The sequence below is a fragment of the Dermacentor albipictus genome, chromosome 1 (genome assembly GCF_038994185.2).
Source record: "Dermacentor albipictus isolate Rhodes 1998 colony chromosome 1, USDA_Dalb.pri_finalv2, whole genome shotgun sequence".
NCBI lineage: Eukaryota > Metazoa > Arthropoda > Arachnida > Ixodida > Ixodidae > Dermacentor > Dermacentor albipictus.
Genome location: NC_091821.1, coordinates 166,306,346 through 166,328,443, shown reverse-complemented (window position 1 = coordinate 166,328,443; position 22,098 = coordinate 166,306,346). Strand labels below are relative to the sequence as shown.

Sequence of the window (22,098 nt, the reverse complement as noted above, 5' to 3'; positions counted from 1 at the left end):
ACTCATCATAATTGTTGGTTAAAGGTGGGTTTGTTGTATTGAATGGCTGTTGAACAAGTAACAATATAATCTCTATTATGTATTTTTATTGTTATTTTTTTTCTTTTAGTTAATGTAGTTGAACCTGTACCTATAGAACTGCACTTACAAAATTTGTAACTAGTGGTAAAGAGTTGGCCGTAGCAGTGTACTGTTATATGGTTAGAGACCCATCCTGGAGGTCATGCACAAAGTATTACTCATGTGCTTGTAGTAAAAAGCTGTGACTTCGTTAATGTTGCTAAGTTAGCATTTTCCAGCATGCAATGAGTGCTATGTCATTTTCTTAGGTGCCTCCTTGCTGGTTCGTTTTGTGCAGCAGCTGGTATATTTTTATGAGATGGAATTGATATCACGCAGTATTAAAGGTTATATCTACTAGTTTTTAGTCATGCGCTATTTGCTATGTAAAGATAGAAGTTAAGCCGTAAACTAGCTACCACCGAAGTGTCACAGCACTCTATCACATCATGCACATGTTTTTGAGCTGCTCACGAGCCATTGCTATGCTTGCTTGTTACTTTTTTCCACCACAAGCATATGTTTTGCAACAGTTGTGCTGGGGTTATAGCCCTGCTTTCAGTGTGCTCGCTCTAGCTACTGACACGCTGCACCGTTTCTAACACTGTTTGCTGTGCATATTGCAAGCCAATGATCCGTGCTCATAGTGAGACGAATATATTGTTTTGTTTAATTTTTTTGCTTGGTTTTGCTCAAAATGTGTATTTCAATTGTTTTGCGGATGTGTATTTTTTATGTGGCAACGTGAAGGATATGTACCGTTCTGCAAGGCCTTCACCAGAATATCTTGTACTTTGACTATTAGCCTCTTTTAGCTGATACCACATGGCTTCAAATAAGGATTAATAGGGAAGAGCGGTTTCATGAGAGCTAAAATACTTAATTTATCATGTAAGAGCTTCAATACTTGGCTGTTTTTAAAGATAATGTTTGCAATGTGTGCTTTCTTTTCTCTTAGAAGAATGTTACTTAATTACCTAATTGAGCGTTCTTGTTTTTTAAATCAAGATTATTTATCTGTTATTGTGATGCTTTTGGAGAGTATGAATAACTGCCACTTTTGTTCTTTTCACAGCTCCAAAACTAGCAGAAATGCTCTCGCTTTGTATATAGTCATTACACGATAACACTGATCTCTTACACGAGACCTCATTCTCGTGGGGTGATAGATGTATTCCCTTGAAAATGTTGCATTACCAGGCATCAATGTATTTTTTTTCTGAAGGTCTTGCTGCTTGTGTAACTATTGATCTGCACATCGCAATGTTGAATGTTAATGGCTATTGCTGCATTATCAGTGTGTGCACAGTACTTCAGCACAAGGTGTGAAATATGATGTGAAATTCTTTATAAATAAAATTTGGAGAAAGGAAATAGAGCACCTAAAATATAACCTTAGGTATTTGCCAGCATGACAGCCTCTGCAGCTTATAAAAAAAGAAAGAAAGAAAGAATAAAAATTATTTCCTGTAATTTTTTTTAAATATCACAGGCCTATCAGTAGTTTTGTAAGCAACAAACTCAACTGCTTATGTTTTGCTGTTTTGTGCTAATTCATGCTTTGACAATTTCACTCCAGTGCCAGTACTGTGCAGCCTTGCAGCTACCAATTTTATTTCTACTGGCTGCTTTTTTTTTTTTCTTAACTGGCTAACACTGTTGGGTACCCATGATGTGTTGTAGTGGCTGCTGACGCTGCTGCTTGCAGCTTGGTTGCAGCAGGTGCCATGCTTGTACATGCTGATTTTTGTGTGTGGACTTAAGCAGGCTCATTCTTGGAGTGATTTACAGTGTTCTGTGCTAACTCTTTTGAAGACTTTGTTTTCAAACCCCTGATATGATTATACCACATAATGTGTGCATGGAAACTTGATATGCAGTCAAGTCCTCTTGTAACAACTGCAGTTGTAGTGATAACTAATATGACAATAACACTGCATATTGTCTACAGCCCACATAAACACATTTGTAAAAGGCTCTGTTTTGTTAAAAATATATGCCTCAAGAAAAATCACAATATACCTAGTAAGTAAATATATATATAAAGGCATTCAAACACAAATTGTGTCCCATGTTAGTGAATGATGCATACATTCATTTTTAGTGAACCAATTGCTTCTTCTGAAGCATGATTCCATGAGCATAGCTGTGTGAGTGTGTGCATTAAGTGAAAGGCACTGACTGTAGAAGCAGCACAACAATTTTTGTTTTGTTTGCTTATCTCATCAATGGCACAGCTAAAGGAAGGCATGAATCAGTTATGCAGTGCATTGTGAAATTAATTTTGAACAGCTTAGGAGCAATTTGGTGCTTCCACAATTACTTTTCTGCACAATTTTGGCAGAAATATCAAGACAAGGATGACCTATAAAACTTATTTTAATGCTTTTCATCAATACGTCTTAATTTTTAGACATGAGATAGTTACCGTCAGATAATTTAATAACACAACACTTAAGTACGGCTTACTGGCCATCTACAAAGTAATTGTGACACTCTTTTGTTGTGTCCCATGGGAAGCTGCGTTTCTTTTCACAGCTTTTTGTTCCAGGCATCATCATAAATAAATGCATTCCTTGTCAGTTATATTTACTATTGTGTGCAGCATTTCTTATTTTTCATGCTTCTTTTCTTCCAAGTGAAATTCTTGGCTGTAATGATAAGGCTTCTATATTCCCTTTAATTCTATCATTATATGTGGGCACAACCCTCGCAAAGAACTGAAGTGATACTTAACCAGTGTATGGGCATTTTGGATTAAATGATTTGGATGCTACATAATTGCAGAGTGACAAGACTGTCCTGAATACAAAAAACACAGGAAAACTTATCACTCAGCGAATACGAAAGAGAGCATGAAGTCTGTCATCTCCATTAAGTGTGTGTTGTGTAGGCAAAATATATGAACATTGTTATTACAGTTTTTCACAATATTGTGTTCTAATCCTGCAGTATATACTGCATAACCCATATAACCTTAACACTAACTTGTATGAAGATGTGTTTTATGGAGGCCATATTTTAAGAGAACTTGACAGTGGAATGTTTTTAAGGATGCTAGTGTGTCACCTGACCTCGCCCCTGTAGTGGACTGACAGTTGCCCTTCTTCTGACTGCATTGAGAAGCCGGGCCGTAAGTGAGCCTGTGAAATTTTTTCAAAAGGGTCCACTGCTTGCTTTGCTACTATACACGCATGCTGCTGTTTTTTCACATTGCAAGCTGTGCTTTGGAGCAGTCTTGGTTGATATTTGGTTTGTTTTTTACACTTACACATTTTTCAGGACAGATATGCCATTGTCCAGTGCTAAAGTTGAGTTTGATATTGTGATATTATTGCATGCAAAGACACAAATAGCTTGTTTATTGTGTAGCCGTGTGTACCAGTCAGGATAAGCATAAGGGATTATGCTTTACTCAGGCATGATACTTCTATATTTATTTGCACTGTATTTGGATAAGAATTTCGTAACTACATTCAAGCATTGCGCACAGCTGCATTAGCAATTTGACAGTATTATCGTATCTGTGGAGGTTTAGTCGCTCGTGGTTGCCAGTACGCAGTGTCCTGTAGCAGTATCTTGCATGACCGAACAGTACAGGAAAACATTTATTATGAGACATCAGTATATACATTGCACCAGCTGCATTTCCTTTTGGAGCAAAAAAAAAAAAAATTGTGATATGTAAGAACCCAAATTTTACGCTCTTGTGAAAATGCAACTTATGTAACAGTGTGAAACATAAGGAATGGACTATAATAGACACCGAGTGAAAGGAGCACTGACTTCCAACTGGTTATTCTATTGTTGATGCTGGACACTTCCAACTGTTTATTCTACTGATGATGCTAGTTGAGAGTAGAATAAACAGTTGGAAGTCAGAGCTCTTTTCACTCAGTGTCTATCGTTGTCCCTTCCTTATGTTTTGCGCTGTTGCATAAGTTGTAATGAATCAACTAGCCCAGCAAGCAACCATTCTTGTGAAAAGATTGGAGGCATTTTAATAAAGCCTGTCACAGCATAAGTCTTGTTTATAGTTGCTACCACGCAAAGCTTTGCAAACACCAATAATTTTACCATGAGAATTTTATCTCTACATGTATATCTATAAACATGTCTTGTAAACAAACTAGCTTTTATTTAATATCTTCAGCATGAGCTTAGTGTACATAAGTCAGAAATACATTTTTTAACAGAAGTGAAGATTCTTGGATTCATGAAAAGTCTATAATTAAATGTGTTTATAGTGTGCAGAATATTAGGCTGTAACAGGATGTGTCAGTTTAATTAACTTATGCAGAATTTGGAAGATATCACCTTTGACCAACTTTTGTAGCTGGGCTTGTAACATATTGCTTGAATAGATTGGATGTGAAATTTTGTACTTTTAGATGCATCTAATGGCACATTGCTAGTGCTTCAATTAAGCCGGTCAGCTTGTGGCTGGGGATGACTTTTTAAAATGTCTATGGGGACAGGAACCAGCAAGGCCATTCCAGGAGTCGGGAAAGGATCTCCAATATCAGCGGCAATTGGTCGCATTGTGCAAGGAAGTTCAAAGGAGAAGGCAGCTGCCCGGATGGCTGTCGAAGAGACTTTTGAAGAAGAGCCTGTCTTGAAGACTGATTCTACAGAGGTCACTCAGCAGGCAGCCTTAGAGACAGGCCCTACAGCTCCTCCTCGAGACCCAGAGAAGAAAAGCAAGAGGGAGAAGAGCCCCAAACCTCAAGGGCCTGACTACAGCCTACCTAGGATCAGGGACAGTATCACACCTGAAAGGGACTTCACCAGTACCACTGATGCCGTGACTGTCTCAAGCATCAGAGAGGCTGTAGATGCCTCCAAAGAGCCAGCTGCTGATGGCAAGCTGAAAAAAGAAAAGAAGAAAGATAAGAAAGAAAAGAGCCCAAGTCCTCCAGGCCCTGACTACACCTTACCCAGGTTGAGGGATACATACACTCCACCAACCAATGCAACCACAGCAGGTTATGCTAGAAGCGCATTGCCTGAGGAAGATGTGACACCTAAGAAAGATATTGCAAAAACATTCTCTTTCAAAAGAAGGAGCAAGGAGCGTTCTTTGTCTCCTGATCTAACCAAAACTGGAGAAAATGGGTCACTTGGGGCAGATATTTCAGTACAGGAACAAGAGAAGCGAGCACAAAAAAGTCCTGAAGGTACTATTGTAGAGAAAGTGGAGAAAATTGTCAAAGAAACTCCTGGTAAAATTGTTGAAATAGTCCATATTAAGCGACAAAGAAGCAGTAAAAGTCCAGAGGGGAAAGGCAGCTCTGGAGATAAAGATAGAAGGAGGCTTCCTAGTTCTGAAGTTGAGGTTCCTGATGTGGCCATGGGCCTGGAAGATGTGTCGAATGACACTAGTGAGGCTGAAAAGAAACGTAAAGAACAAAAAGAAACAAGTCCAGTGAAACAGAGTAAGAAAGACTTGAAGGACATTCCCATGGCTGTAGACAAGGATGTCGAGCTTTCTGGCTCTGACGGCAAATCAATGGATACTGGTTTCCTTTCAAAAATGGCTAAACTCCCTAAGAAAATGTTTCCACGCAGTGGTAAAGCTAGTGCTTCTGATGAAGAGCCATCATCACTTTCTGAGAGCAGTCCTATTGCTAAAAAGAAGTCTGGAAAGCTACCAAAGTCTGCCACTTTACCTAAAGCCAGTGAAAAGCCTTCAAAAAAGCCCTTACATGAAATAAAAAGTGTGGATGTTGAAATAGACACATCAAAATTTACTACAAAAGGGACAAAGGATGCACTAGCAAAGGATGGGGAAGGCTTGGAAACAGGCGCAGACGACATAGTTAAAGAACCGGATGGTAGATTCTTTTCAAGAATAGCTAAAATTCCAAAAAAGATGTTTCCACGTAGTTCAAAGACCAGTTCATCTGAAGATGAACCTTCATCAGCAAGTGAAAATCTCCGTTCATCAAAGCAAAAAGTGAAAAAGGAGCCAAAAGGGGATACTACCTTTAAAAAAAAAGAAAAAGGCATTAAGGTCAAACAGGCAGATACTCAAAAACTGTCAGCTTCTGTTGATTTAGATATTGGCAGTGATACATCACTGCCTGCTGGAGTGGATATTGGTGTTAAAAAGGCAGACAAACCAGGGTTACCGGACATCAAATTCAAAAAGCAGAGTGAAAGCATTAAAACGTCTTTCCCGTCTGGTTTCGAAGTGGAAGGTTCCGTTGGAGAGCCCATGGTAGACATTGACATCAGAGAAGTCAAGTCACAGCCAAGAGAGTCACTGCTTACTATTGAAGGAAAACATCCAGATATTCAGAGTTCAGATGTTGAGCTGTCACTCACCTCCAGGGAAACCACTGTTGAATGGCCAGACAAAGCAGAAGACACCATCGAGATAGGTACTCCTGAGCATGGCAAAACAACAAAGAGTGGTTTCATGACAAAAATGGCAAGATTTCCTCGAAAAATGTTTCCTCATGGTTTCAAAGGTGAAGTTTCAGTAGAAGAGCCATCAGTATCGGCTGATGGTATCCATGTTTCTGTTCCTGAAACAGAGCTTACACTAGACAGAGATCAAGAGATAATCGTATCTGACATAATACCAAGAGAAATCGGGGCCAGCATGCCAGAAGGTGTAGAGGGGAGCATCGAAATGAGTGCTGAAGACCCATCTATGCCATCTGAGAAAAGCTTCATATCAAAGATGACTAAGCTGCCAAGAAAGATGTTCTCGCATGATTCCAAGTCTGGTGTTTCAGTAGAAGGGCCATCAGTTGTTACTAAAGATGTTGACATTGAGTTCTCGCAGCAAGAACTGGAGTTAAAAACAAGCGGTAAAGGCTCTGAAATGCCTGAAACAAAGCTTGATGTCACATTACTCGCTAAGAAAGTGACAGCAGATCTGCCTGATAGTGCTGAAGGACGTATTGACGCAAGTTTGGACAAACTGGGCAAATCAGCTGAAGATGACTTCATGTCTAAAGTCACTAAAATACCAAAGCAGGTGCTTCCTCAAGGTGCAAATGTTGAAACTTCAGTTCGGGACTTATCAGCAGCACCTCTTGATGTTCATGTTAGTGTTCCAAAAACACAAGATGAACTTGGTGTAAGGGCAAATATTCCGGACAAACCTCAAGCAGATTTTGATGCAATGCCTGGAAAAGGAGTTTCTGTAGAAATACCAGAGAGCTTCGAAGGCAGGGTAGAAATATCACATCCTGGTGTCAGTAAGCCATCAGATGGAGGCTTTATGGCAAAGATGGCCAAGCTACCCAAGAAAATGTTTCCTCATAGCTCAAAAGGTAGCGTTTCTCTTGAGGAAACGTCAGAAGATGTCGGTGATATACAAATGAGAATGCCGGAAGCTCACCTGAGAATAGATACAAAAAGTTTTGAAATACCAGAACCAGAAGGTGGCATCGCCTTGCCAAGTAAAGAAATGGCTGTTGACTTGCCTGAAGGCATGGAAGGACAAGTTGAAATGTCAACTCCAGAAATTGGCAAAATGTCGGATGAAAGCTTCATGTCAAAGATGGCCAAGATTCCTAAGAAAATATTTCCTCAAGGCTCAAAGGGAAGTGTTTCTGTTGAAGGAGCTCCTGAAGACATTGATGTTCAGGTGAAAATGCCTGAGCCTCACTTTAAAGTGGATGTAAAAGGACCTAAAAAGCCAGATATAGCAGGTGACATAACACTGCCTGATATGAAAGTGGCTGTTGACTTGCCAGAAGGCACTGAAAGAAAAGTTGAATTATCAACTCCAGAAATGGGGAAACCATCAGATAGATCTTTTATGTCAAAGATGGCCAAGTTTCCTAAGAAAATGTTTCCTCATGGGTCAAAGGGAGGTATTTCTGTTGAAGGAGCTCCTGAAGGTGTTGATGCACAGGTGAAAATGTCTGAGCCTCACTTTAAGATGGATGTAAAAGAACCTGAAAAGCCAGATATAGAAGGTGACATAGCACTGCCTGATATGAAAGTGGCAATTGACTTGCCAGAAGGCATAGAAGGAAAAATTGAAATACCAGCCCCAGAAATTGCCAAACCTTCAGATAAAGGCTTTATGTCAAAGATGGCCAAACTTCCTAAGAAGATGTTTCCTCATGGCTCAAAGGGAAGTATTTCTGTTGAAGCTCCAGAAGGTGTTGGTGATGTTCAGGTAAGAATGCCTGAACCTCATATTAAGATGGATGTTAAAGGTCTTGAAAAGCCTGAAGCTCATCTTAAAATGGATGTTAAAGGTCTTGGAAAACCTGAAGTTGAAGGTCACATTGCACTACCAGCTAAGAAAGTGGATGTTCACTTACCAGAAGGCTTTGAAGGAAAAGTTGAGACTTCAACACCAGAAATGGGTAAACCATCAGATGGTGGCTTTATGTCAAAGATGGCAAAACTTCCAAAGAAAATGTTTCCCCATGGCTCTAAGGGAAGTGTTTCTGTTGAAGGTACACCTGAAGTTATTGGTGATGTTCAAATGAGGATGCCTGAAACTCACCTCAAAATGGACATAAAAGGTTTTGAAAGACCTGAAGTGGAGGGCGACATTGTACTGCCTGGTAAGACTGCAGCTGTTGACTTGCCAGAAACACTTGAGAGAAAAGGTAATATGCCCACTCCTGAAGTTGGCAGACCATCAGATGGAGGCTTTATGTCAAAGATGGCCAAACTTCCCAAAAAAATGTTTCCCCATGGCTCAAAAGGAAGTGTTTCCATTGAAGGGGCACCAGAAAGTGTGGGTGATATTCACGTGAAAATGCCTGAATCACACCTTACGGCAGATATAAGAGGTCTTGGAAAACCTGAAGTAGAAGGTGAGATTGCACTGCCTGATAAAAATGTGGCTGTTGGCATGCCAGATGGCATGGAAGGGAAAGTTGAAATATCCACTCCAGAAATTGGCAAAGCATCAGATGTAGGCTTTATGTCAAAGATGGCCAAACTTCCCAAGAAAATGCTACCTCATGGTTCAAAAGGAAGTGTTACAATTGAAGCACCAGAAGCCATCAGTGAAGTTCAGGTAAAGATGCCTGAAGCTCAGCTTAAAATGAATGTGAAAGGTCCTGAAGAGCCAGAATTAGAAGCTGACATTGAACTTCCTGATAAGATGGTGGCCGTGGACTTTCCAGAAAGTGTTGATGGAAAAATTGGGATATCCACTCCCGAAATCGCCGAATCATCAGACGGAGGATTTATGTCAAAGATGGCCAAGTTTCCCAAGAAAATGTTTCCTCATGGCTCGAAGGGAAGTGTTTCTGTCGAAGGGGCACCAGATGGTGTTGGTGACATTCAGGTAAAGATGCCTGAATCTCACCTTGAGGTTGATATAAAAGGTCGTGAAAAACCTGAAGCTGAGATTGCATTGCCCGATAAGAAAGTGGTCGTTGACTTCCCAGAGGGCATGGAAGCAAAAGTTGAGATATCCACTCCAGAAATTGGCAAACCTTCAGATCGAGGATTTATGTCAAAGATGGCCAAGCTTCCCAAGAAAATGTTTCCCCATGGTGCAAAAGGAAATGTTACAATTGAAGAGGCACCAGAAGTTGCAAGCGAGGTTCAGGTAAAAGTGCCTGAAGCTCACCTGAAAATGGAATTGAAAGGTCCTGAAAAGCCAGGCTTTGAAGGTGACATTGGGCTGCCTAATAAGAAAGTGGCAGTTAATGTGCCTGAAGGCATTGATGGAAAATTTGAAATAGGAACTCCAGAAATTGGTAAACCATTAGATGGAGGCTTTATATCAAAGATGGCCAAGCTTCCCAAGAAGATGTTTCCTCATGGCTCAAAGGAAAGTAGTATTTCTGTTGAAGGGGCACCAGAAATTGGAGATGTTCATGCAGAAATGCCTGAAGCTCACCTAAAAATAGAAGGGAGAAGTCTTGAAAAGCCAGGCCTTGAAGCTGATATAGGAATATCAGATAAGACAGTGCATATTGATCTACCAGAAGGCATTGAGGGGAAAGTTGAAATATCAGGTCCAGAAATTGGCAAACCAACAGATGGAGGCTTTATGGCAAAGATGGCTAAGCTTCCCAAGAAAATGTTTCCTCATGGCTCAAAAGAGAGTAGTATTTCTGTTGAAGGGGCACCAGAAATAGGTGATGTTCATGCAAAAGTGCCTGAAGCTCACCTCGAAGTGGATGTTAAAGGTCTTGAAAAGCCATGTATTGAAGCTGACACTGGAATATCAGATAAGACAGTAGGTGTTGATTTGCCAGAAAGCATTGAGGGAAAAGTTGAAATGTCAGGTCCAGAAATTGGCAAACCAGTGGATGGAGGCTTTATGGCAAAGATGACTAAGCTTCCTAAGAAAATGTTTCCTCATGGCTCAAAGGAAAGTAGTATTTCTGTTGAAGGGGCAGGAGCAATTGGTGATGTTCATGGAGAAATGCCTGAAGCTCACCTAGAAGTGGATGTTAAAGGTCTTGAAAAGCCATGTATTGAAGCTGACATTGGAATATCAGATAAGACAGTGGGTGTTGATTTGCCAGAAAGCATTGAGGGAAAAGTTGAAATGTCAGGTCCAGAAATTGGCAAACCAATGGATGGAGGCTTTATGGCCAAGATGGCTAAGCTTCCTAAGAAAATGTTTTCTCATGGCTCAAAGGAAAGTAGTATTTCTGTTGAAGGGGCAGGAGCAATTGGCGATGCTCATGGAAAAATGCCTGAAGCTTACTTAAAATTAGAAGGGAAAGGTCTTGAAAAGCCAGGCCTTGAAGCTGACATTGGAGTACCAGGTGAGACAGTGGGTGTTGATTTGTCAGAAGGCATTGAGGGAAAAGTTGGTATATCAGCTCCAGAAATTGGCAGACCAACAGATGGAGGTTTTATGGCAAAGATGGCAAAGCTTCCTAAGAAAATGTTTCCTCATGGCTCAAAGGAAGGTAGTATTTCTGTTGAGGGGGCACCAGAGTTTGGCGATGCTCATGCAAAAATGCCTGAAGCTCACCTAGAAATGGATGTGAAAGGTCTTGAAAAACCATGTGTTGAAGCTGACATTGGAATACCTGATAAAACAGCTGGTGTCGATTTGCCAGAAGGCATTGAGGGGAAAGTTGAAATATCAGCTCCAGAAATTGGCAAACCAACTGATGGAGGCTTTATGGCAAAGATGGCTAAGCTTCCCAAGAAAGTGTTTCCTCATGGCTCCAAGGGAGGTGTTTCTGTTGAAGGGGCACCTGATAATGTTGGCGATATTCAGGCAAAAATGCCTGAAGTTCGCCTGAAGGTGGATGCTAAAAGTCCCGAGAGACCTGACATACAGGGTGATGTTGTTCTGCCTGCTAAAGATGTGGCTGTTGACTTGTCGGAGAGTGTTGAGGGAAAAGTTGAAATATCTGCTCCAGACATTGGCAAGCAATCTGACAGAGGATTTATGTCAAAGATGGCGAAACTTCCCAAGAAAATGTTCCCTCATGGCTCAAAGGGAAGTGCATCTGTTGAAGAGGTACCAGAAGTTGATAGTGGTGTTCAGGTGAAAATGCATGAAACTCACGTAAAGGTGGATACAAAGGGTCATGAAAAGCCTGAAGTAGATGTGGATGTTTTAGTGCCTGAAGTTTCTGCAGCTGTACCAGAGGGTATTGAAGGGAAATTCGGAATAACAACTCCAGAACTTGAGAAGCCAGCAGGCAGAGGATTTATGGCAAAAATGTTTTCGCATAGCCCTAAAGGAAAAGATTCCATTGAGTACACCTCGGGGTTGGTTGGGGATGTTCAACTAAAGCTGCCAGAAGCTGATTTAGAAGTAGATGTAAAAGGTCCTGAAATGATTCAGGGGGATGTGTTGAAAGAGAAAAATGTCACTATGGATTTAGCTGAAGGTATGGAAGGAAAAGTTGAAATAGATCTTGCAGAGGTAGAGAAGCCTTCAGATAGTGGGTTCATGTCAAAGATGGCTGAACTCCCAAAAAAGATGTTTCCTCACAGCTCCAAGGGAGAAGTATCTCTTGAAGAGGCTCCAGAAGTTGTCAGTGATGTTCCTGCCAATATGCCTGAAGCTCACCTAAACTTGCAAGTAAAAGATCCTGAAAGGCCTGTAGCAGAAGCAAACATTTTGTTGCCTGAGAGTGAAGTTATGTTGAACTTGTCAGGTGGCATTGAAGGTAAAGTTGAAGTGACACCACCAGAAGTTGGCAAGCCGTCAGATGCAGGTTTCGTGTCAAAAATCTCCAAGTTGCCTAAAAAGCTACGCTCTCATGGTAAAAAGGCTGGGACCTCCTTTGAAGAGCCTATGGTAACTGCTGAAGGTGCTCATGTTGACATCCCTCACACTGAAGCAACCATGAAGATAGAAGCCAAGCTTCCATCAAAGCCTGAAGCAAGTGCAGACATTGGAATTCCTGCAGGGGATAGTTTTGCCGACACTTCAGAAAGTGTTGCAGGAAAGTTAGAAATTGATTTTTCAGAAACTGGGAAAGCGCCTGATAAAGGTTTCATGTCAAAAATGGCCAAGCTTCCCAAGAAGATGTTTCACCATGGTCCCAAAGGTAGCAGTTCAACTGATGAGCATTCAACACCAGCTGAGGCTACTGACATCAAGATGCCCGACTTGGGAGTGCAGCTACAGACCCATGCCAAGACCATCAAAAGGCCTGAAGCAGATGTCAGTGTTTCAGTTTATGAAAAAGACGTTACTGTGCAGCTGCCAGAAGGGAGCAAAGGAATGGTTGAAATAAGCACCTCAGAACTAGGTAAGCATTCAGTGAAAGGTTTTATATCAAAAATGGCCAATTTGCCCAAGAGGATGTTTCCTAGCAGTTCTAAGCCTGCCATTTCATGTGAAGAACTGTCAGGTGCTATTATATGTGGCCATCTCAACGTACCTAATATAGATGCTCAAAAGAAAAAAATAGATCATGTTAACATCTTGGTGTCTGATGTTGAGATTTCTAGTGGTTTAGTAGAAAAACAGAAAATGCCAGTTGACAGAAGCTGTCCAGAATTCAGGGTGCCATCAGATGAGATTAAGTCTGGAGTACATGAAGTTCTTGAAGTGATGCTACCTGACTTTTCTCAGGGCAGTGTGTCAACTGAAGGGCCATTGGGAATTCATGAAGGCATACATGTTGAGCTATCTGGAACAGAAAAAAAACTTCACACATTGACTGAGAGTCCTGAACAGCTAAAGTTGCAATCAAATATGAAAGCTATATTGCCTGAGAAATATCTACAACCTCTGGCTGATGCAAATAAACTTTCAAAAAAAAACACTGCTGCAGAGTTCTGAAGGAAATGTAAGGACTGAAGAGTCGCTGAAAATTCATGGCATTGACACTAATGTGCCTGATGTAGAAATGCAAGGTAATGTCACTGAGATGGTTCCAGAGGTGCTTGGTGTAAGTCTTGATGTGTCACTGCCAAAAGAAAACATTATTGGGCAATGTAATAGGACTTCTGGAATGAGCAGTTCAGAATTTGCAGAAAGATCAGATGAAAGACTTTTATTAAAGACAGTACAAGCCTCAGAAACTATGTTTTCACACATTTGTAAGCAAAGTACTCCAGTAACGGACGCATCAGGAACTGATAAATGTGGTTATGCTTATATGCCTGAATTAAAAGTACCTTTGACTGACAGTATCCAAAGCCCTACAAAAGCTGGAGCAGATTTTGATATGAAATCTGATAAAAAATTATGTAGTGTCAAATTGCCAGAGGGCACTAGCATAGCAGCTGAGATAAGCACGGTAGAACATCGCAAACAGCAATATGAAAGTTTCATGCCTAACATGACTGAGCTGCCAAAAAAAAGTGCTTCTTATGGTTCAAAGGGTAGTATTTCCATTGGAGAGCCATTAACTGCTCCTACTGGAAATGGCGTTAAACTTTCTGAAACAAGCGGCAACGTAAAGGTGGGCCTAGATGCTCTTGAAAAGGCTGATTTGGAGTGGGACTTCTTATCACCAGAGAAGAGCGCTCATCCACAAAAGCATGATGAAAGAAAACAGTTGAACTTGATTGTTAAGAAGAAAAAACATCCTGAGTATGCAGTTCAGGGTCCATTGTCCACAGGAAAGCAGGATGTTGACTTACCAAAAAGTGTCGAAGCAAAGCCTGGTGTTATTGTTCTTGAGCATGGTAAGAAAGCAAAAAGTAGGCTCATGTCAAAAATGGTTAAGTTCCCTAAGAAGATATTCTCTCGTGGCTGTAAAACAGACATCCCTGCTGATGTGTCAATACCTACAGAAGGCAGTAACCAACATGTTTCTACTTCGGGGTCATCCCTTAAAGATTGCACCAAATTTTCAAGGAAATCAGGAATGATTGGTTTTCCCCAGTCTAAAGCAAACATTCCTGTTAGAGGTCTTAAATTTAGCAAAACATCGGTTGAATCGAGTCCTCCGGAACACAACAATTTATCATGTGATAGTTTTGCTTCAGAAATCACCAAGTCGCCTAAGAAAATACTTTCACAGGTTTCCAAGAATGAAATTTTTGTGGGTAAACATAGTGTAGTTGGTGAAAATTCTGAAATTAGTATACCTGGATCAACAACAGCCATTTCAGAAAAGCAGGTAGCAGACCATAATGTTACTCCTTCTGGACAGAAAGTATCTCATAAGTTTGGGCAAATGTTTCATGGAGCTGCTCATGTGCCTGTTCAGGAAAGTACCAAATCAGGTACTAATATAACATTAAATGTTGAGGAGGAAACCTCATCCCATAATTCTAGAGTTACGACGACCTGTGAAGCTGCATCTATTTCCACTGAAGGTGTTTCTCTCAATATGTCTGAGACAGAAAGACATAGTAAGGTTTTACAAAAACATGAAGCAGGGAGGCAGCTTTCACATTTTGCTTATTCAGTACCAAAAAATGAAATTTATATTTCACCTTCAACAGAAATGTTGGTTACAAATGTCACAGAGCTTCATAATGTAACATTTTGTGTGAGCATGCCTGAACCTCACAAGTTGGCTGAAGAAGAACCAGAAATGAGGAAGGCAGAAGTTGTTACAAATATGTCTGCTGACAATATTGGCACAACTGTAACTGGTTCAAATGTGCAGAAGGCAAAGCAGAACCATCTTGCAGAAGTACTTGATGTTGTTGATAGTGACACATCAAAACCTACAAAGGAAAGCTTGCTCGCAGAGAAAGGGCTTATGCCATTCACACCAGTCACTTGTACTTCAGAGACTCTTATATCAGTAGATAGACCATCTCCATTTTTTTATGGAGATTTTTCAGTCATACAGGAACCTGAAAAGCCTACTGATGCAACCCAGGGTGATTTTCCCGTGCATCTTCACAGAAGTAACTTGTATGAACAACATGGGTTTAGGCAAGGAAATGTTGACTTTCAAAAGCCCTCTGAGAAGTGTATTGTAGAAGAAAGTAACTCTGAAAAAGTTGGAAAAGCACTAGATTTTGTGTCTCTTGATAAGATTGACAAAGTTTCTAAAAAAATATTTGACAATAAACCGAACGTCTCTGATAGACATTTTATTCCATCCAAAACAACTCATATATTTACAGCCGAGAAAGAACTGCCAAAAATGCAAAGAGGATCGTTTGGTAAGGAGTCAGAGGAGGTTCAGGAAACTAAGCAATGTGAACGCAGTACCAAATCGCTACTGGGAGTCAAAACAGGTGATTTTCAGATTCCTAGTGGCTTTGTGAAAGTCATTGAGGTTACTGCTCACAATATTCCTAATATACAAGAGGGCATGCTTCACTATCGTGATGAGAAAATTTCAGAACTGTTTCCTTTTGATGGCAGAGCCGGCATTCTTGAGGGGGATCTTGCAACATTAAGTGATGTTGTGCATGTGACAAAGCATGAAATACTGAAGTCATCGAAACTGTTTAGGAGTGAAGAAAGTGCTGCGATAAAGATCCCACCCCATGACCATCATAAGCAAAGGCTGGATGTTGAATCACAAACAGTTCCTGCAAGAAGGAAGGTTGTAGAAACACCTCAAGGTTTTGTAGAAGTTGTTCAGGTCACTGCACATGATGTTAAGAGGCCACATAATAATACCCTCCTTCAGGCAAAGTCAAACATTGCTGCGCGAGCACCATCGCAAAGTGGCAACACAAGTGAACCACCAACATTGTCAGAAAATATGAGTCTTGCTGCGGGGGAGTGGGTTGAAGAACCAAGAATATTTGTTGCAGTGGGAGAGCATGTTCCTGATGGGGCAACTCAAGGTGCTGACGTTATGCTGCCAGGAATGGAGCTGCCCACCATGGAACGACGGGAAACTAAAGAAACCCCGGGTGGTGTCGTTGAAGTCATTGAAGTAACCACTCATGAAGTTTCGAAGCCATCAAGCCCTGGTCTCCTGTCAAAAGTGTCAAAAATTCCCAAGAAAATATTTCCACGTGGCTCAAAGTCAAAGAGTTCAGATGAAGAGTCCCCATCAACACCAAAGCGAGAGTTGAAGGAAACACCAGGTGGCATTGTTGAAGTCATCGAAGTTACAAAACATGATGTAGCCAAACCCTCTGAAAGCAAACACATTGAGCAAGATGGAACAAAAATATCATTAAAGCCAGCATCATTTGAAACTGCCGCTGGTAGTAAAGAAGGATTTCCACCAACGCATATGACAAGAGAGATAAAAGAAGTACCTGGTGGTGTTGTTGAAGTCGTCAAAGTTACCAAGCATGTTGTCGGTAAACTTCCTGAAGACAAGCATTCCGCTGAATCGAGGTCAAGAATGGTGGATCCATCACTTCCATGGGAAGCAGAGCTGGCCAAGGATCCATCAGCTGTAGTAAAGCGACAAGTGAAAGAGACCCCAGAAGGACATGTTGAAGTGGTACAGGTCATCAGAAGGGAAGCTGGTGATGTACCTTTTGCCTCTGACATTGCTGGGGATGGATCAGATGGAACTATTTCTCGGAGGATTGAAACGACTGTTGTTGATGGTAAACCAACCATCATCAGGCGACTAGTGACAACAACATCTGATGGTGTTCAGCAAGTCACTGAGCACATTGAGCAAAGGGCTGAGGAACTTGGAAATACAGCAAGCAGCTTATTTGCGAAAATGGGTGAATTCGCAAAGGGCTTGTCCAGTGACGATCCATCAGCTGTGACAACACGCGAAGTGAAAAAGCTTCCAGATGGTTCGGTTGAAGTTGTGTCAATTACAAAGCGCTCTAGTTCTTCACCAGGGAAAGAAACTGCTGCCACAGAGCACCTGCCGTCAAGCACTTCAGGCTCCATGCACTTTGCAGAAAGTGCAGCTGGAAAGCCAATGGAGGCAAAGACAGCCATTGTTCGAAGAGAGATTTCTGGACCAGAAACAATTGTATGTACCACTACATCTGTTGTGACATCAGCCACAGCATCAGGCTCATCAAAGCCAGAACTCTCGGCGGATGTTCTTGACAAGATGTTTGGTGACATAGGAAAGCCCAAAATGGATGACCGGCTCAAGGATGTTCTTACTGCAGAAGGAGGCATCGGAGCCAAAAGAGAAGTTACACCCGAAGAAGCGGAGCTCTTGGCACAACTTTTCCCTGAGCAGACTTCAGGGGTTGCTGTATACCCTCCTGCGGGCTTAGTTCCCGAGGCTGCGATCATTCCAGAATACCGATGTATGATGACCACTGAAGGTCCACCTTTATCGCCTCATGACCCTGAGTCCAAGGAAAAAGTGTTGCTGAAGCTGGGGCGAGCACTCAGCCAGGATGACCTGGATGCACCATCTCCAACCCGAGGGGAAGCAGCCTTGACAGTCGCAGGACTGGGTGAAGGTACTACTTTGTTTTGTTGGTCATTGTTTTTTGTTTGCTGTTCTTTTAGCTGCTTGGAGTGAATGGATTTGCCTGAATGCTGTTAGGATCCTTTTTTTAGTGCCTTCTTGATTATTTGACATGTGTGAATTTATGTATTATATGCATCTCACCACGGCTTAAGTTTAAAAATGGTATAGATGCTTTCACCAAGAAAAAAAAAATTTTTTTTTCAAAAACTGTAATGGTTGAGTTTTAACTAGTGGGTGATAGGGGATTATAAGGGAAGTAAGTTAGGTATTTTTATGGCTGATATGCAGTTTTCTTTTAGCAATGTTGATGCTTGAGTGAGAATGAGTGGTCGGCACATGTTATGCAAACAGGATCTGTGTTCTAGTTTTAATTATGAAAAGGCATGGCATTATAAGGGATACTACAGAGTTTATCCTGTGGATAAAGTTCACAGGTGCATTGCATAGGAACAAGATACTATAAAAAGATAACTTTTTTATTATATTTTGGCACAATTATCTTAAAGCTTGTGGCTCCCATAAGTATAAAGTTAAAAGTATGTAGTCGTTTCACTCCGAAGCCTTTAACTACTGTGAAGTACAAGAAATATACTGATGGTTTAACTAACACTCATGAGCACTTCATTTTCTACAGTACTTAGAAGTGTTAACGGAATGTCGGTACATTTTGCCATAGACTTTAAGGGCATATTTTGCGAAATTGGTGCTAAGTGCTAGATTATTGCTAAATGGATAAGTCCTCGTTATTCTCTACTTGTATTACAAAATTGGGATGTATATGTCCTAAAATGCTTAATTACAAAGTTAATTGGGGAATCTTGTTTACTAGCTAACGTCATGTTGTGATTCGTAGTGCAAGTAATGCCCACCTCATCGGGTAATCCAGCTGATATGACAAAATTGTGCTGTCTGCAAAAGGCGATTTTTAATGAATCTGTTCCCCCGAAAATCACCTGGTAAAGTAATGTTTGCAAGATTGACGGGCTTCCAAAAATCACTTCCTTGCACACCACATTTGAAGGTGTACTTACTTGCAGCTGTAAGCTGAAATTTCTGCAGGAAAGTTGGTGTGTATGTTTCCACAAAATCAAACTACTGTATATACTTGTACAGGATGAAAAGGATGACAGTAGTAAGTAAAAGGTATACCAGGATACAACTGTGGCTGTGGTTTGGTACCACTATGCTGGATTCGTTGCTTGCTTCCTATGTCGCTGACACTTTTAATGTCCTAAAGTTAGAACTGCAGTTTATAAAAGGGTAAAATTTTAAAATACAATTATTCAGACTTCAGTGTTCAAAGTAGTGGTTATTACTACTGCATGAGTTCACACAAATGTAAGGAACTTGGTGTTATGTAATTTGGGCTGCTAGGGAAGTCATATTACTCATAATAGCTTGGGGATATATTAAATGCACAATAAGACAGGACACAAAGAACTTTGAAGAAATTGGATGACTGATTTCTGGACAAGTCTGTCTTTGTGCCCTGTCTTTTGTTCTAATTTTCTGAAGCTGAACTTCAGCCAATTAGGCCTGCCTTGCAGTCTTGCTATCCATTAATAGCTTGTAAAGTGGCACATAAGGTTACTTATGCTTTATGAGACAGCGTCTAGCTTGTGGAATTTCATTGTAAACAATAAATAGGCTTCATACTGATACACAGATGCTAAATGAAACCTTTTAATACTGTCTGTGCCTTTGCGCTACAAGTGAAAACAGTTTATGGGATGCCAAGAGCTGCAAAACTTAAATTTTTTGCAGGCTGGGAAAGCAGCCTGGTAATATGAGATGTGTGGCGCACTGTTTAGGTTGCACAAAGAATTGCCTACTCTAGCCTGTGTGCCTAGGTGGAGTGAATGTCAGCTTCTTAGGGGGTTGTCTGGAATCTAGAAAAATTTTAGTGCCAATAATATATGGCCGCTGGTTTGAAGACACTGCAAGGGCAACAAGACAACATTGCAAATTCAATGAAAGTTTATTCTTTTGCTGTGATTACGACCATGTGCATCTCCAAGTGGGCATTCATCTGTATATCTAAGCCTGTAGTGTTCACTTGTAATTGCCATGTCTCTCACTTCATGTGTATATAAGTGTAACTTGTGGCTTAGGGTTGCAAGGAATCAAAGCTTGGTGAAACGTGCTGTTTATTTGCAATGTAACCTGTACTGGCTATGCTTACATGAACCACATAGCGACAAGCATGTTTGAATTGCAAGTTTCAGCCTACTTTCTTTTACTTGAAAGGTACCCGATTGAGAGCACCTCAAGGAAATTTTATAGACTTGTTCTGCATGTGCTATTCAGAGCATCAATATGACTACTTTTTCTTTTCTCTTTTTGTAAAGGCAAAATTTCTCATTCCAGGATCAAATAACCTAGAAAAGTTTCTTGTGCTGCTGCTGTAATGTCCATGTAAGCATTGCTGTAAAGTTTTTATATGCTGCCATCATTATGTTTACCATTGCTTCATCACTCTGAAAAATAGGTGCACTGCAGTCCACCATAATGATGCTGCTCATAATGATTGGAAGTTCTTACATGTTCACTATAATTAAGAAGTAGTCTGTGCTGTATATCTTCTGTGACAAAATGTCACAGTGCATATTACGTTTCATTGCAGTAAAAATTTCATCTCTATCTAAAGCAAAAATGTTGTTGCTTGTGAAATGACATTGTATGAAAATTAATGAGATATGCTTATTTATTTCATAGGCTCTAATATTTTTCTTATTCTGCACTGACTCCTTTTGCAGAATATATGGCCTGTATGCATAATTTACATTATAACCTGAAATATCTTTAACTTGGACAGACTCATCCTGAAATCTGTACCCGTTTGGCATTAAATTATTCATCTTGCAACATGTATGTGGTACTTTGTCACATGTAGGATGCTGATAGTGGAACTCCATTGATACATACATTCCTTGCTGTTGCGCTTTCCCGGCTGCTATGTCGTGTTTTTGTGGTCACTACCTAAATCCCATTGACTCCTATGTAGTATGTTCCCATTTTATACAACGCCATTCTGTAATGTTCCCGGTTCATACGTTGCATTTGAGAGTGGCCACCATGTAAATATAACAGCACAGGGAGAAATTGGCTCTCGCATATTGCAACAAGCGACCGATTGATTGCAATAAGCGACGTATTCATCGCAACAAGCGACCAATTCATTGCAACAAGTGACCAATTCATTGCAACAAGTGACCAATTCATTGCAACAAGTGACCAATTCATTGCAACAAGTAACCAATTCATAGAAACAAGCTACTGATTCGTTGCAACAAACTACCAATTTGTTGCAGCAAGCAACCAATTCGTTGCAACAAACTACCAATTAGTTGTAACAAACCACTAATTTGTTGGAAGAAGTCTGAAAGGAAGCAAAATTTAGGAGGGAGCAGTGCACAACGCAATTGAAGCTAGAGATGGGCAAAACGGCTTGCTTCAGTGAGCGCCTCAGAATGGCTCTGCTTACTGAAATGAACTGGCTTATTTGAACGGCTCACTGGGTCACTTAAATCTGTCCCCTGTGCTATGTCGTACGGCGCGTCCGCCTTGTCTCGGTTTCTTTCCTTTTTTATGCCGGCTCCCTCCTGCCGCGCGTACCTTTGATATTTTTTTTTTCTTGAGTGCATGCTGGCAATCATGGCATCATGCGCTGCAAAAAAAAAAAAAGTCATATTACAACACAACAGATCATTGGCCTCGATTTATTGACGTGCTAATGGTACAGGCTCAGAAAATGCACAGAAATGGATTACATGGGCGACATTTTCATGGCTACACTAATTAGCACAAAGGAAGGGCAGGACGTAAACTGTATGTTCACCTGTTGTCTTTAAAGGCGCAGAATACTTCGTCTTTGAAGTGTTGTTGCATCAGTGCACATTGTGCAATTGGGGAGAGTCGTGAGAAGTCGTTCGAACAGCAGCAAGCAATGAATGGCGCCATCCTTTGCCAATTAAGGCTTCTTTACTGCTCCATTCAGTTGTATCAGGTGCCACACTGTAGGATGCACACAAAACGAAAGGAACTGCCGTGCACACCGCATACAGTGAGCGAGTAAGAGTAGCACGAGTCTGCCCACCACGCTGGCCACCACTCGTCGGCAATAAAACGAAACCACAAAAGCCAGCAGAAGACCCGGCTCTGACGGAACGATTCGGCACGGCTCACTGAACGAGGGAACCGGCTTTTTTTCTCCTACATAGCAACTCAAAAAACAGCCGAAGGTGAAAGGGTGGTTACGACTCTTGCGAGGAAGGGCAGGAGGGCAGTTGTTTTGTCGCACCGCTAATAGAAGGTGCGGAAGTCTCACCTAGCGGAA

The 22,098-nt window shown here is 41.0% G+C and overlaps 1 protein-coding gene across 21 annotated transcripts in view; it reads left to right on the top strand.

Annotated features, from left to right (window-relative positions):
- LOC135911558 (uncharacterized) overlaps positions 1-22,098 on the top strand; it is a 412,939-nt gene that overhangs the window by 288,141 nt on the left and 102,700 nt on the right. For all 21 annotated transcript variants that reach the window (XM_070528859.1, XM_070528854.1, XM_070528861.1 and 18 more), the window contains 2 exons: positions 4,539-12,731; positions 16,162-17,751. In XM_070528859.1, the coding sequence (XP_070384960.1) occupies positions 4,539-12,731; positions 16,162-17,751 (9,783 nt within the window). The remainder of the gene's footprint in view (positions 1-4,538; positions 12,732-16,161; positions 17,752-22,098) is intronic.